Here is an 11,037-nt window from a genome sequence, read left to right as displayed (position 1 = left end):
TTTACATAGACTTAGGTAGCCAGATCTAGTGTTGAGGGGGCCTAGGCCATCATCCCTGGGCTTGACAGTGTGTGGCTTCATGGGAGTAGGAGGATTCCAGGAAGGGCAGAGCCTTGGCTGCAGGGCCAGGGCCACACTCTTTGGGCCTAGCCCTGAACATATTTGTTCTGGGCTCAGAGAGATGGATGAAGTGCTGGGGTTGCCTGCTTGCTCACCTTCCTGCCACACCCAGTGGTTCAGAGGACCAGACAGGCCTGGGAACTGGGCAGGCAGAGGTCACAGTGACCACCCATAGTAAGCCAGTTGCGAAAATGGCCCTGAGGCTCTGTTCCCAGAGATGGTGCTAGCAAAGGGCAGAGGTCAGGGCTATACAAGCCTAGACTCATCCCTTCCTGCCTCTGTCCGTGGATCAGACAGAGACTCTCTGGTGTAGACCACTCCTGGCAGAGGAACGGGACTGTCTTGCTTGAGAGGCCCACTCTCACCACACCTGGAGTGGCAGTTCTGTCCCCAGGAACAAATGCCACAAAGGCTGAATGGAATCGATCAAACAAACAGGGTTTATGGAAGCAGGAAAGAGCTGTTGAGCCCTGCCTGGCAGCTAATTAATGAGCTCATTAGGAAATGGGGTGTGTGGAGAGAGGGGCGGGGCTGCCTGCCAATCTTCCAGTGCTGGGTTCTGAGCTCCCAGTAGGAGTTCTCCAGGACATCCAGGAGTCCCTTCCACCAGAGTAATCAGTCCCTTTCCAGACCCCAGACTCCGTGATGTCCTATTGACCCTCACTGATGGTAGCCTTTTCCAGTCACCTGGGCACATCCATAACTACATGGACTATAGTGAAGATGCTCTGGCCAGTCTTGTGCTCAGGCTCCACTTGCAAGCCCTGCCCTTGGTTTTGAGCTCCAGGCAGTACTCACCCCCTCAGTCAGGATGAGGAGAGGTCACTTTGGGAGCCTCTGTGATGTGATGTGTCTGCCCAGATGGGTCAATCTTCCTTTCTGCCTTGGCACTTTGGGATTTCTGCTGTGACTGATTTCGTTGGGCACTCAGGCCCCCAGGTAGACTTCCACCAGTCCCCCAACAGAGTGCATTCGATAGAAGACCCCCACAGGCAGGCCGAAGTTGACAATGGTGAACCAGGTCCTGTAGCCGTAAAACTCCTTTTCCAGCCCGTTCTCAAACTCAGGGTGTATGCCGAATGCAGGCATCATCCACAGCTGGGGAGAGAGAGGAGGCTCCTAAACCTTAAGATGCTCAGGGGAGGCTGGACTGGACCAACAGTCCCTCCAGCACGGTCCCCACTCCATCATCCTGGGGCTTTCAGAGCAAGATCCCCAGCCCTGATGTCTTTCTTACCCCAAACACAGAAAGTCTTGGCCACATTGGCTTGCCTGAGGCCAGGCTGAGCCCCATACATGGCATTTGGCAGGATTTCACAGCCAGCAATCTGTTTGTGCTGGAAGCCCCGAGCTCAGGCTTTGCTATTTCTGCTAGTTACAGCCACCTGCATCCCCTTTGCTCTCCCATGAGAATTCTACCCATTTGCCAAAGCCTATATGAACCTTATCCACCTTCCAGAAACACATGTTGGCTCTTGGGATACATGCTTCCATCTCCGAACTCTTGACACGGTTTAAAGCCAATTTATCACTTCTCTGCATAGACCAGCTGTTCCACATCTGGGCTGTGTTTTCAGTGCTTTTAGAGGTTTCCAGCTAAACAACCCTGAGTTGTCCCATATCTGCCACTTACAGGTTGTGAGAGCCGGGACTGATCAGACGACATATGCTTCAGTTTGTCCAAGGGGCGGGGGGCGGGGTGGACAGTAACACTGCTGTCATTTGGAGGTACGGTGATGATTAAAGGAGGTGCGGAGATAGTGCTTGGACCTTTGGGCCTGCTACTTAGCAGCCAACAGATGCTAAGAGACCAATGCCGACCTCCAATTCCACTAGGGATTAATAGAAACTAAGTAGTTCTTTTGGCCAAATTCAAGGGATGATGAGTTCAGTGGTCATTTTCTAACAGGCTCCCTGGCACCTTCCCCATCAAGATCAAAAGCTTCTGGGGGTCAGAACCGCACACATTTGTAAAGAGGCATTTGCCATGGTGGATCACATTCATTCATGCCAGGCAGTCTGCCGGGAGCTGCTGGAGATATTCCTGGCTCTCAAGCACCATCAAACTAGCTAGAGATGAGTGACTTCCTAAGGAAGAGGTTCTGGGTCCACGCACCCTCCCCCCCCCCCCCCGTGCCCTAGGAGTTTCTGCCCAGACACTCACTGTGATGTTGCAGAGGATGAGGAAGAGCGAGATCTCCTTCAGCATCCTTCGTTTCCAGTTGAGGTGGCTGTAGGAATGGATGTAGGCCCTCGAGGCTCTCCGTAGGTCCTGGCCCAGCTCCCGCAGGGAGCCCCTGCGGGGCAGCTCGGCATCGGGCTTCCCCGTCACATCCGTCACATCCGAGAGCACGGGCTCCCAGAGGGGGCGGCGGTGCAGGCCCTCGATGATGAAGAGGTTCTGGGTGATATGCTGCAGGATAAGCAGCAGTGAGTAGGCCAGGATGAGTTGGTTGAGCAGCTCATGCGGCTGCGTGGCCACAATAGCCACAATGGAGAAGTAGGCAATGCCCATCTGGCCCAGCGCGGCGCACATCAACAGCACCACATCCAGGCTGCGGGTGGGGTTCTTGAGTGTGTCCAGTTCTCGCTCCTCCAACCCATGCATGGCTGTGCCCGCCAGGCACGCCAGGCTCATGGTGGGCAGCACCACCACATAGAAAGCATAGTAGAGGGTGAAGTACTGGCGGCCTATGTTAGGGCCACTTGCCTCGATCTGGAAGAGCACAAAGACGCACACGCCAGCCACCAGTGCCAAAAGGCCCAGCAGTGGCCCAAAGATGGCCCCATGCAGGCGGAAGGGTGGCCTGTTGGGATGGGCACCTGAGTGGGCTGTCAGATGGCGCCCCACATTCTTCCACATGACGAAGAGCACCGCGCAGCAGATGAGGCAGTACTCGGTGCTGAAGGGGTAGAGCATCAGGTAGCCCTTCCGGAAGACCTCGCACACGGTGGCGTTGAGGCACATGCAAGTGTTGGTCTCGTTACCTGAGAGAGGGCAGGGCAGGAGGAGACAGCATCTCAGGCAGGGTCCTGCACTGAAGAATCTAGCGCCACTGACCCCTCTCACCCACCTCCTGGGGCATACTGGATTCGGACAGGACCCAGTTAGATGTTTGTTTTACAGATGTGGAAACAGCTGAGGCTGGAGCATAGAGATTGGAAATCACAAAATGATTACTCTTTTACAAAGATTGGTAGGTGCCAACCTTTCATAAAACAAGGCATGCTCTCCCGGATTCCGGGCATCACCTGCACATGTTGCTTGGTTGGCAGAGCAAACCCATCATTTGCAATAAGAAACTGGGCTGCCACACCTGAATGCAGTGACCGGCCTCAGCAGGACATACTGGGGTAATTAGAAGCCAGCTCCTCTGGAGGAGAGCATGGTGTCACTGGGGCACATGGGTGCCAAAACACTGGAGCTCAAATCCAAGTCAGACTTTGGGCTATGCATCCAGATCTAGGAAAAGCAGGGGAGAGGGAAGGAGCTAAATGCCACCACTGCCAAGCAACTGGAAAACCTCACGGTCATTTTAAAAAGGAATCTGTACCAGAGGCTGGAGAGATGACTCAGTGGACCGTCCCTGCAGAGGGCCCAGGTTCAGTTCTCAGCACCCACATCAAGTGCTCACAACCACCTGTAACTCAGGTTCCTAGGGATCTGATGCCCTCCTGCCTCTGCAGACACCCACACTCATGTGCACACACACACACACACACACACACACACACACACACACACACACACACTTAAGAATAAAATAAAATTTTTTTTCGAAACAGGGTTTCTCTGTGTAACAACCCTGGCTGTCCTGGAACTCACTCTGTAGACCAGGCTGTCCTTGAACTCAGAGATCCACCTGCCTCTGCCTCCCGAGTGCTGGGATTAAAGGTGTGCACCACCACCACCAGGTGAGATTAAATTATTTAAAAAAATAGAATCTTAATTGAAGTGCCACGTGTGGCAATACACGCTTGCAATCCCAGAGCTTGGGAGACCAAGCCAGAAGGATTTCAAGTTCAAGGCTAGCCTGGGCTACATAGTGAAACTCTGTTTCAGAAAGTCAAGGGTTAGGAATGTGGCTCTGTGGTTGATCTTTTGTCTAACATAAAACCTTGGGTTTGAACCATTATACTGCAAAACAGCAAACAAACAAGACCTTTAACTTGGGATAGTAGCTCACACGTATAATCCCAAAACTTGGGAAGCTGAGGCAGAAGGATTGGGAATTTTGGGTTAGCCTTGGCTAACCTGTCTCAAAAAAAATCACTATATTGTGTATTTGGGGTATGTGTGTGTGTGTGTGTTATCACACTCACCCAAACATGTGTGTATGTGTATGTTTGATGTTGATTTGCCTTCCTTAATTGCTTCTCCACCTAATGTTCTGAGTCAGGGTCTCTCACTGAACCCGGAGCTCAGTGTTCTAAACTGACTGGCCATTGAGCCCCTGGAATTGCCCAACAATAATAAACAGAAGCCCTGGGTGTGGCTCAGTGGCAGAGTGCTTGCTGAGCATGAATGAGGCTCTGTTCCAAGCCCTAGCCGCAGACATACAAACATACATCCATGATGTCACTGGACCACAGTTCCTTCTTTACACTTTTTGTGCAAAGTGCAAACACAGTATAAGGGATGGCCACAACACCCAGACATGCCATGATTCATGCTTTGGGTGTGTGAATGCATGAGAGCTGGTGCACACAGGTCAGGATGCCACCTGTGGGTGGGGCAGACACATAGGTGTGGCTGAATCCCACAGACTGCAAGCTCCCCACGTGGATTTATGGGATGTTGCTTCAAAGGGCAGACTATAGAGACTCAGGATTGGCCAGATGGGATGACCTAGGGAGAGCTGTCTACCCACAAGTCTCCTCTCCCTCCTGGTATGTTTAGATATTCAGATTGCATTAGGACAGCATTCCTTTCAGCCCCAGAGACCTTTTAGTTTCATACAAGGAAAATACAAATATAATGGGTAGGTGCTTGCCTGAGAGACTTCTTGGTAGCCAATTCAGCCAGGATTAGTGGCTGGCTTGCTGGCAGCAGCATGGCCACAGGGAGTAGGACAAGAGGTACCAGTCCCCGATGGAGTGTGAAGGGGACAATTGACATGATGAACTGTGTGTGTGTGCATGCATATAGAGACTGAAAGACACTCAAGAGAGTGTAGTATCTTAGGAAGTATCTGCTTTTTTTTTTTTTTTTTTTGAGACAGTCTTTCATTAGCCGACAGTTCACCAATTAGGCTGGTTGGCCGGTGAGGCCTAGAGATTGATCTGTCAGGCCATGCATGATCTTTTTTTTTTTTTTTACATAGGCTCTCACTGTGTAGCCCTAGCTGGCTTGGAACTCACTATGAAGACCAGACTGTCCTTGAACTCACGGAGATCTGTCTCCCAAGCATTGTGGGGATTAGAGGGGTGTGCCACAATGCCTGGGTATGCCTAGCTTTCTTAATGTGAGCTTCTAGGGACCAAACCCAGATCCCTGTGCTTGTGTGACAAGCACTTTATAGCTAGAGACATCTCTGCAGGCCATACTTTACTGTTTAACAGTGACGTGGCCTTGAGTGTGCTCCCAACTTCAAATTGTGTGTGCCTCCCGTGTGTGTGTGTGTGTGTGTGTGTGTGTGTGTGTGTGTGCACGAGCGTGTAAATGTGATGATGGGTGAGGTTCTGATCCCCTTTGTACCTGAGAACTTTTCCATGAGGGCGTCGAGCTCGGCCTCAATCTCACGGTGCATGGAGTCATTGGTCACAGCCAAAACCCACAGCAGCAGGTTTGTGGCCAGAGTCAGCATGAGGCCACACCTGGAGGAAGGACCACACTCCGCTCATGCACATGGCTTACACAGCCTGAATAGCTCCCAGGGTCCTGTCCTCACCATTCTCTGCTGTTGGGGCGACCACTCAGTCTCAGAAGCAGATCTCAAATGGTGGTAGGATTTTAGGAACCCTTAGAGGTCCCTCGGGATGTATCCCACGCTAACTCACAGCTCCTGGCTCCTCCTGTCTGGGGAAACTGGAGGGCGGCGGATACAGAGAGCCCCAGGAGACTCCAGCTGGGGGCACATCTTACCTGGTGAAGTTGGTCTGCACCTGAACACAGTCCTTGCAGTGTCTCCAGAGCACCCACGTCTGCAAGAGATAGGGCCTTGATCCCAGTGCTAGTGTTGTGGTGGTGCGTAGGGTGAGCACCTGAGGTGTGTGTGTGCGCATGTGTGTGTGTATCTGTGTGCATGCGTGTTTGCAAACATGTGTATGTCCGTGTGTATGTGTGAAAAGTAAGACCCCATAAGGAAGCCTGGGCTGGAATCCTGGCTCTGCCATTTCCGTTTTCTGTGTGGTATTGGGCCAGTGCTAAACATCCCTGTGCTGTAGCTGTGAAAGGGGGCTCGATCGTCACTGCTTGGGTGAGGGAAATAAGGGTGACATGAATACAGCACAGAAGAGACCCAACAGGTGGAGAAGCAGGGGTCCCTGGGAGCCGGGCTCAAGAATATGCAGGTGCATATAGACGAACGTATTTATAGGTGTCCACATCCGGGAGACGGGTATGTGCGGAGGTGCGCATGTGCAGAGGAATGTTACGTAGGTACGCACACGCGGAGGTGGGCTACGCTTGGTGTGTGTTGGCACCCTGGGGAATGGAGACGTTACCTCTGTGGCTGGTTTTAGTGTAGGTTGGGTGATACGTGTGTCCCTAGAGGTATGCGGGTGTGAGAGACCCATCACCTGGACACTCATGAAGACGATCTCAACGACTGGAAAGATGAGCTCCACTTCTGACTTGCAGTGAATGTGGCTCACGTCATAGCCCATGCGAAACACATTCAGGCAGATGGTGCAGCTGCCGAAGAGCACCAGGGAGCCTGGCCGGGGAGGATGGCCAGGTGTCTACGGTGGGCACGGGCACGGACACCTGCTCCGGATCAGGTTCTCCTTCCCCAGCTCTCTCCACCCTCCTAGCTCTGAGCACTAACCTCTCACCCAAATGGGTCCTGCGTGAGGGTCACGGTACAGCACTGCGTGGGGCTTCCGTGTGGTGCCCACTGCGTAGTACAGGAGCCACAACAGGGACAAGGCCTTCAGCGCAGCCAGCAGGATCCACACGTCACCCAGAGTGACAGCCACATTGTTGAAGATCATGCTACAGATGAACGCCCCGCCCAGGAATACCACATTGAGGGCCAGGAGCCCCGAGAAGAGCTGCCCGGCCTTCTGGGCCTGCCTGTCTCTCCTCAATAGCAGGGAGAAATGCCGCGCTAGCCAAGACTTCTGCTTTGGAGGGCACGGGAGCCCTATGGGTTTGGCTGCCATGTCTGCTTGGTCATAGGTGGATGCTGCTTCGGTGGTCTCTGTTTCTGAAGACGACATGGGTGCAACTTTGGCAGGGGCTGGAGAGGATGAGAGAGTAGATAGACCAAGCTGACAAGGGGACCTGGGTTGGAGTCCATCCCAGCTCCTAATGTCTGGGCAATGAGAGCATACTATGGAGTCCTTCTAGTTTGGACACTCAAGCTGCCCCATATCCCTTATGGGACCCAAGGTTGAGACACCAACATATATATAAGAAGTCCTTCATGCTGCACATGAGCATAAAAGATTATTTTGAATACATTGAGAGCCACCTTTCCCTCCCCACCCATGACTGGGCCACCTCACTTCTCAACTCAGTGCCTCATCTAAAGTGGGATAATGGCTTTATCCAGACAGCAAGGGTGACGTGAGTACTGTCCTGTCACTGGGCAGTTTTTCAGAGCTGGAACTTTTCATCAGCAAAAGTCAGTGTGAACCTGCTAGTTGATAGAGAAATTCCACTCATGAAGTCAGGAGGGCAGGGGCTGTCTCCCTGAAGGTGGGATATGATTGCCTGCAGGGTTGTGTTGAGTCTGGGCTTGCTGGGAAAGAATGCTGTGTCTGGAGTAATACTCTATTAGGGACACGGGAGTATCTGTAGATACAGGCAAGGTCTAGATGATACCCACTGGGTTCACAATAGAGTTTCTTCTGGGGGAGGGATGAAGGGGCTGGGAGAGAGAGAGTTCCCTTTAGCTTCACTGTTCTTAAAGACATTTAACAAATGCCAGGTGGTGGTGGCGCACACCTCTAATCCCAGTACTCAGGAGGCAGAGGCAGGTGGATCTCTGAGTTCAAGGCCAACCTGGTCTACAGAGTGAGTTCCATGACAGCCAGGGCTGCACAGTGAAACCCTATCTTGAAAAACAAAATAAAACAAATTGCCAATATAACGAAAATGTATCTTAGAATTCACTAAGGTTTGGAAGGAAAGCTCTGTGACTGTTTTGCCGAGTCTGCTGTGTGCGTGGATGGATGGGTAAGGATCAGCATGAATGCCATGTACTTTAACTGCTCCGTCTTCCATCTGCTCCCACCCTATCCTGGCTGCCCCATGATGGCACTGCAAGCAAGAGGACACCACTCTTTCCCCAAATGTCTCTTGCCGTTTCCTTGCTCACCAGAAGCTTTTTCTCAGGCCACCCACTGTCAACACTGCTAGGGCCCACTCTTGGTCCACCCAATAGCTGCAGTGCTGTCCCTCGAGGCCACTTTGGGCACCGCTCCTCCCCAGCATGCTTCTGCTGCTTCTGTGTGCTCCCCGCTCCACTCCCCCAGTGGCCCTTGGGAGAGCTCCTGCATCCAGGCATTCTGGCCTCAGGGCTCTGAGTTCATACCGACCCTTCCTGCTTTCTAATGTTCATGATCCTCGGGGGTTTCTGTACTCGCATCTCTTAGCAGAGAGCTGGACTCCCTCTTTGCTTTGGTCTAGACTATGCATGCCATCAGACCCCAAGCTTGTTCATTCCAGCTCGCCTGAAACCTTCCTCCTTTCCTTTATCTCTTTCTCTCCCTCTTGGACTCTCCTTAGCTTGCTTTCTTTATATTCCGGCTCCGGAGCTCAAGCTGACCCTGAACTCTCAATCTTCCTGCTTCTGCCTCCCACGTGTTGGGACTATGCATACCTGCACGTCGTACCTGTACCTCTACGCCTGCCTGGCTACTTAGATTAACCACTACTTTGGAGCCCATCTGTTCTCTTCTGCACTGGCCTTCCTGTTCATGGTGCCTGTCTCCTACTGAGAGTCTTGCAAAGACAGCCAGTTGCCCTCAGTATAAAGTCCAAGGCCTGTGGGACCTTACTGAGTGAAATGAGTCGTGTATGCTAACGAGGGCCTGGTGCGCACAGTGCTCCAGGAAGAATGGCCGTTGCTGCTGCCGCTTCCTGCGCCTGCCTTCACTTACTTCCCCATCTCCCCCATCTCCCCAGGGGCTGCAGCATCCCGCTATAGTTCCCAGAATGCCCTCCACTCTTGTTCACCTCCCTGTCTCTGCATGCCTCCTGTCCTTTATCATTCCCACCTTCTTGCTCTTTGGTGACTCCAGCTAGTCCTTTAGGACTCACTCAGGCTCAGGGTCCCTTTTGCCACCTCCCAGCATCCCTTGCTCATTGCTTTGCCCAGCATGCTCTATCTTCATTAAGGAGCTTTGCTCTGTCCGTCCCTCAAGACTCTACTAGGAGACCCTCACCACACTGGCCCTCACCACAGCCTCTCTGGGGCCCTATTTCCCCACACGTACCCTGAGCAATACCAAGAACTGATAACTTCTGATGTTGCCTGTTGGGCAGTGAAGTACTAAACTTTGAACCCCTCTCAGGACTTTATAAACAAGTTTCTGTCCTTTGCCAGTCCATCCTGTCATCCCTGGGGACAATTCGACCTCCCCCCCATCCAGGCCCTGGCCATAGCCTAGGGCTCCCCATATGCATTCAAACCCAAATAGAGGCCTCCATGTTTTCCACATGGTCTCTTGGCTTCCTTTTCTGCTGTGGTTTCTCTCTTGCCTGCCAGCTCCCACCAATGACCCTCATCCAGCCTCTTCATGTCAAAGCCTTCCCTCTGCCCCAGCAGTGGCTACTTTGTTAGGTCACTCCTCAGCTGAGCATGAGTGTGCATCACCCAGAGCTGGTTCCCTCAAGATCTGGAACTCCTCCATGCCAGAGATGGGATCCTGTCCCACTCACCTCTCCAAATCTAGCAGTCCTAAAACCCAGCCAGTGTTTGCCCTGGAACCTGGCTGTTTCTTAGGGGGATTTCAGCACCAGAGCTGCGGACAGAGACCCTGCCCCTTAACTCTTTCCACCCCGGTGCCGCTGAGGAGCCGGTCCAGATGGTTATCTTTTTACCTCCCTCACCCAGGTCGAGCAAGGTAAGGCTTCCAGGACACCTCCCTGCTCCTTTTCTGCCAGTCCTGGTGGCTCCACCTAATCTGCCCCACAACCTACCCTCCCTTCCACCCTCCCTACGGATCAAGAGCCCAGATGACATTCAGCATTTCTGTGATCTTGGCCAAGCTACTTAGTTTCTGTAGTCAGTGTCTCGTCCATCCGCGAAATGAGCGAGCGACTATAGAATGGTGATGCCCGGTGTTCAGTAAATCTCCCTGGCTCCCACTCAGCTCTCATCCCCCTCTCCCAGAGCTGCGTGCATTCTAGGCTGGTGCAGTACCACAGAGCTACACCCCCAGCACAACAAATTCTTGAATGAATAAACAGAAGAATGAACACATGATACCTACCTCAGGAATTCTGTCAGAATTTAATAATTTGGTACACGAAAATTTGATACACGAAGAACCATGCCTAGTAGATGTTTGTGAACTCCCCTATAGATCAAGATCCTAGGGGGACTGAAAGGTTGGAGTTTTCGCTCAGACTGCAGGCTGTGGGAGTGGAGGTGTGTGGCCACCCTGGAGAACAAAGTTCCAGGTCCTCTCCCTTCAAAGGGCTTGCCCTCTGAGGGTTTCCCCTGCTCCCGCGCCCGCCCGTGGTTCAGTGCTCCACCAGCGGTTATCAATGGGGCAAGTATGGTATGAGGGTGGATGGACATC

The 11,037-nt window shown here is 52.5% G+C and overlaps 1 protein-coding gene across 1 annotated transcript; it reads right to left on the bottom strand.

Annotated features, from left to right (window-relative positions):
* Positions 1 to 1,047: 1,047 nt before the first annotated feature.
* Positions 1,048 to 8,795, bottom strand: Otop3 (otopetrin 3). The gene is made up of 7 exons (XM_035448169.1): positions 8,607 to 8,795; positions 7,110 to 7,554; positions 6,862 to 6,998; positions 6,206 to 6,264; positions 5,819 to 5,937; positions 2,285 to 3,108; positions 1,048 to 1,218 (listed from the first exon to the last, which is right to left on the bottom strand). The coding sequence occupies exons 1-7, from the start codon at positions 8,793 to 8,795 to the stop codon at positions 1,048 to 1,050; spliced, it is 1,944 nt and encodes a 647-aa protein (XP_035304060.1).
* Between the last annotated feature and the right edge of the window lie 2,242 nt (positions 8,796 to 11,037).

This window comes from Cricetulus griseus, chromosome 7 (assembly GCF_003668045.3).
Source record: "Cricetulus griseus strain 17A/GY chromosome 7, alternate assembly CriGri-PICRH-1.0, whole genome shotgun sequence".
Lineage (NCBI taxonomy): Eukaryota > Metazoa > Chordata > Mammalia > Rodentia > Cricetidae > Cricetulus > Cricetulus griseus.
The sequence above is the reverse complement of the archived record's forward strand: the minus strand, read 5'-3'. Positions and strand labels throughout refer to the sequence as shown.

Coding starts and splice junctions, on each gene's coding strand:
- Otop3 (XM_035448169.1), bottom strand. CDS start 8,795: ATGCCTGGATGCAGGAGCTCTCCCAAGGGCCACTGGGGGAGTGGAGCG. Junction 6,265..6,861: donor TCGTCTTCATGAGTGTCCAG/GTGATGGGTCTC, acceptor TATCTCTTGCAG/ACGTGGGTGCTCTGGAGACA. Junction 3,109..5,818: donor CCTCATGGAAAAGTTCTCAG/GTACAAAGGGGA, acceptor GCCCTCTCTCAG/GTAACGAGACCAACACTTGC.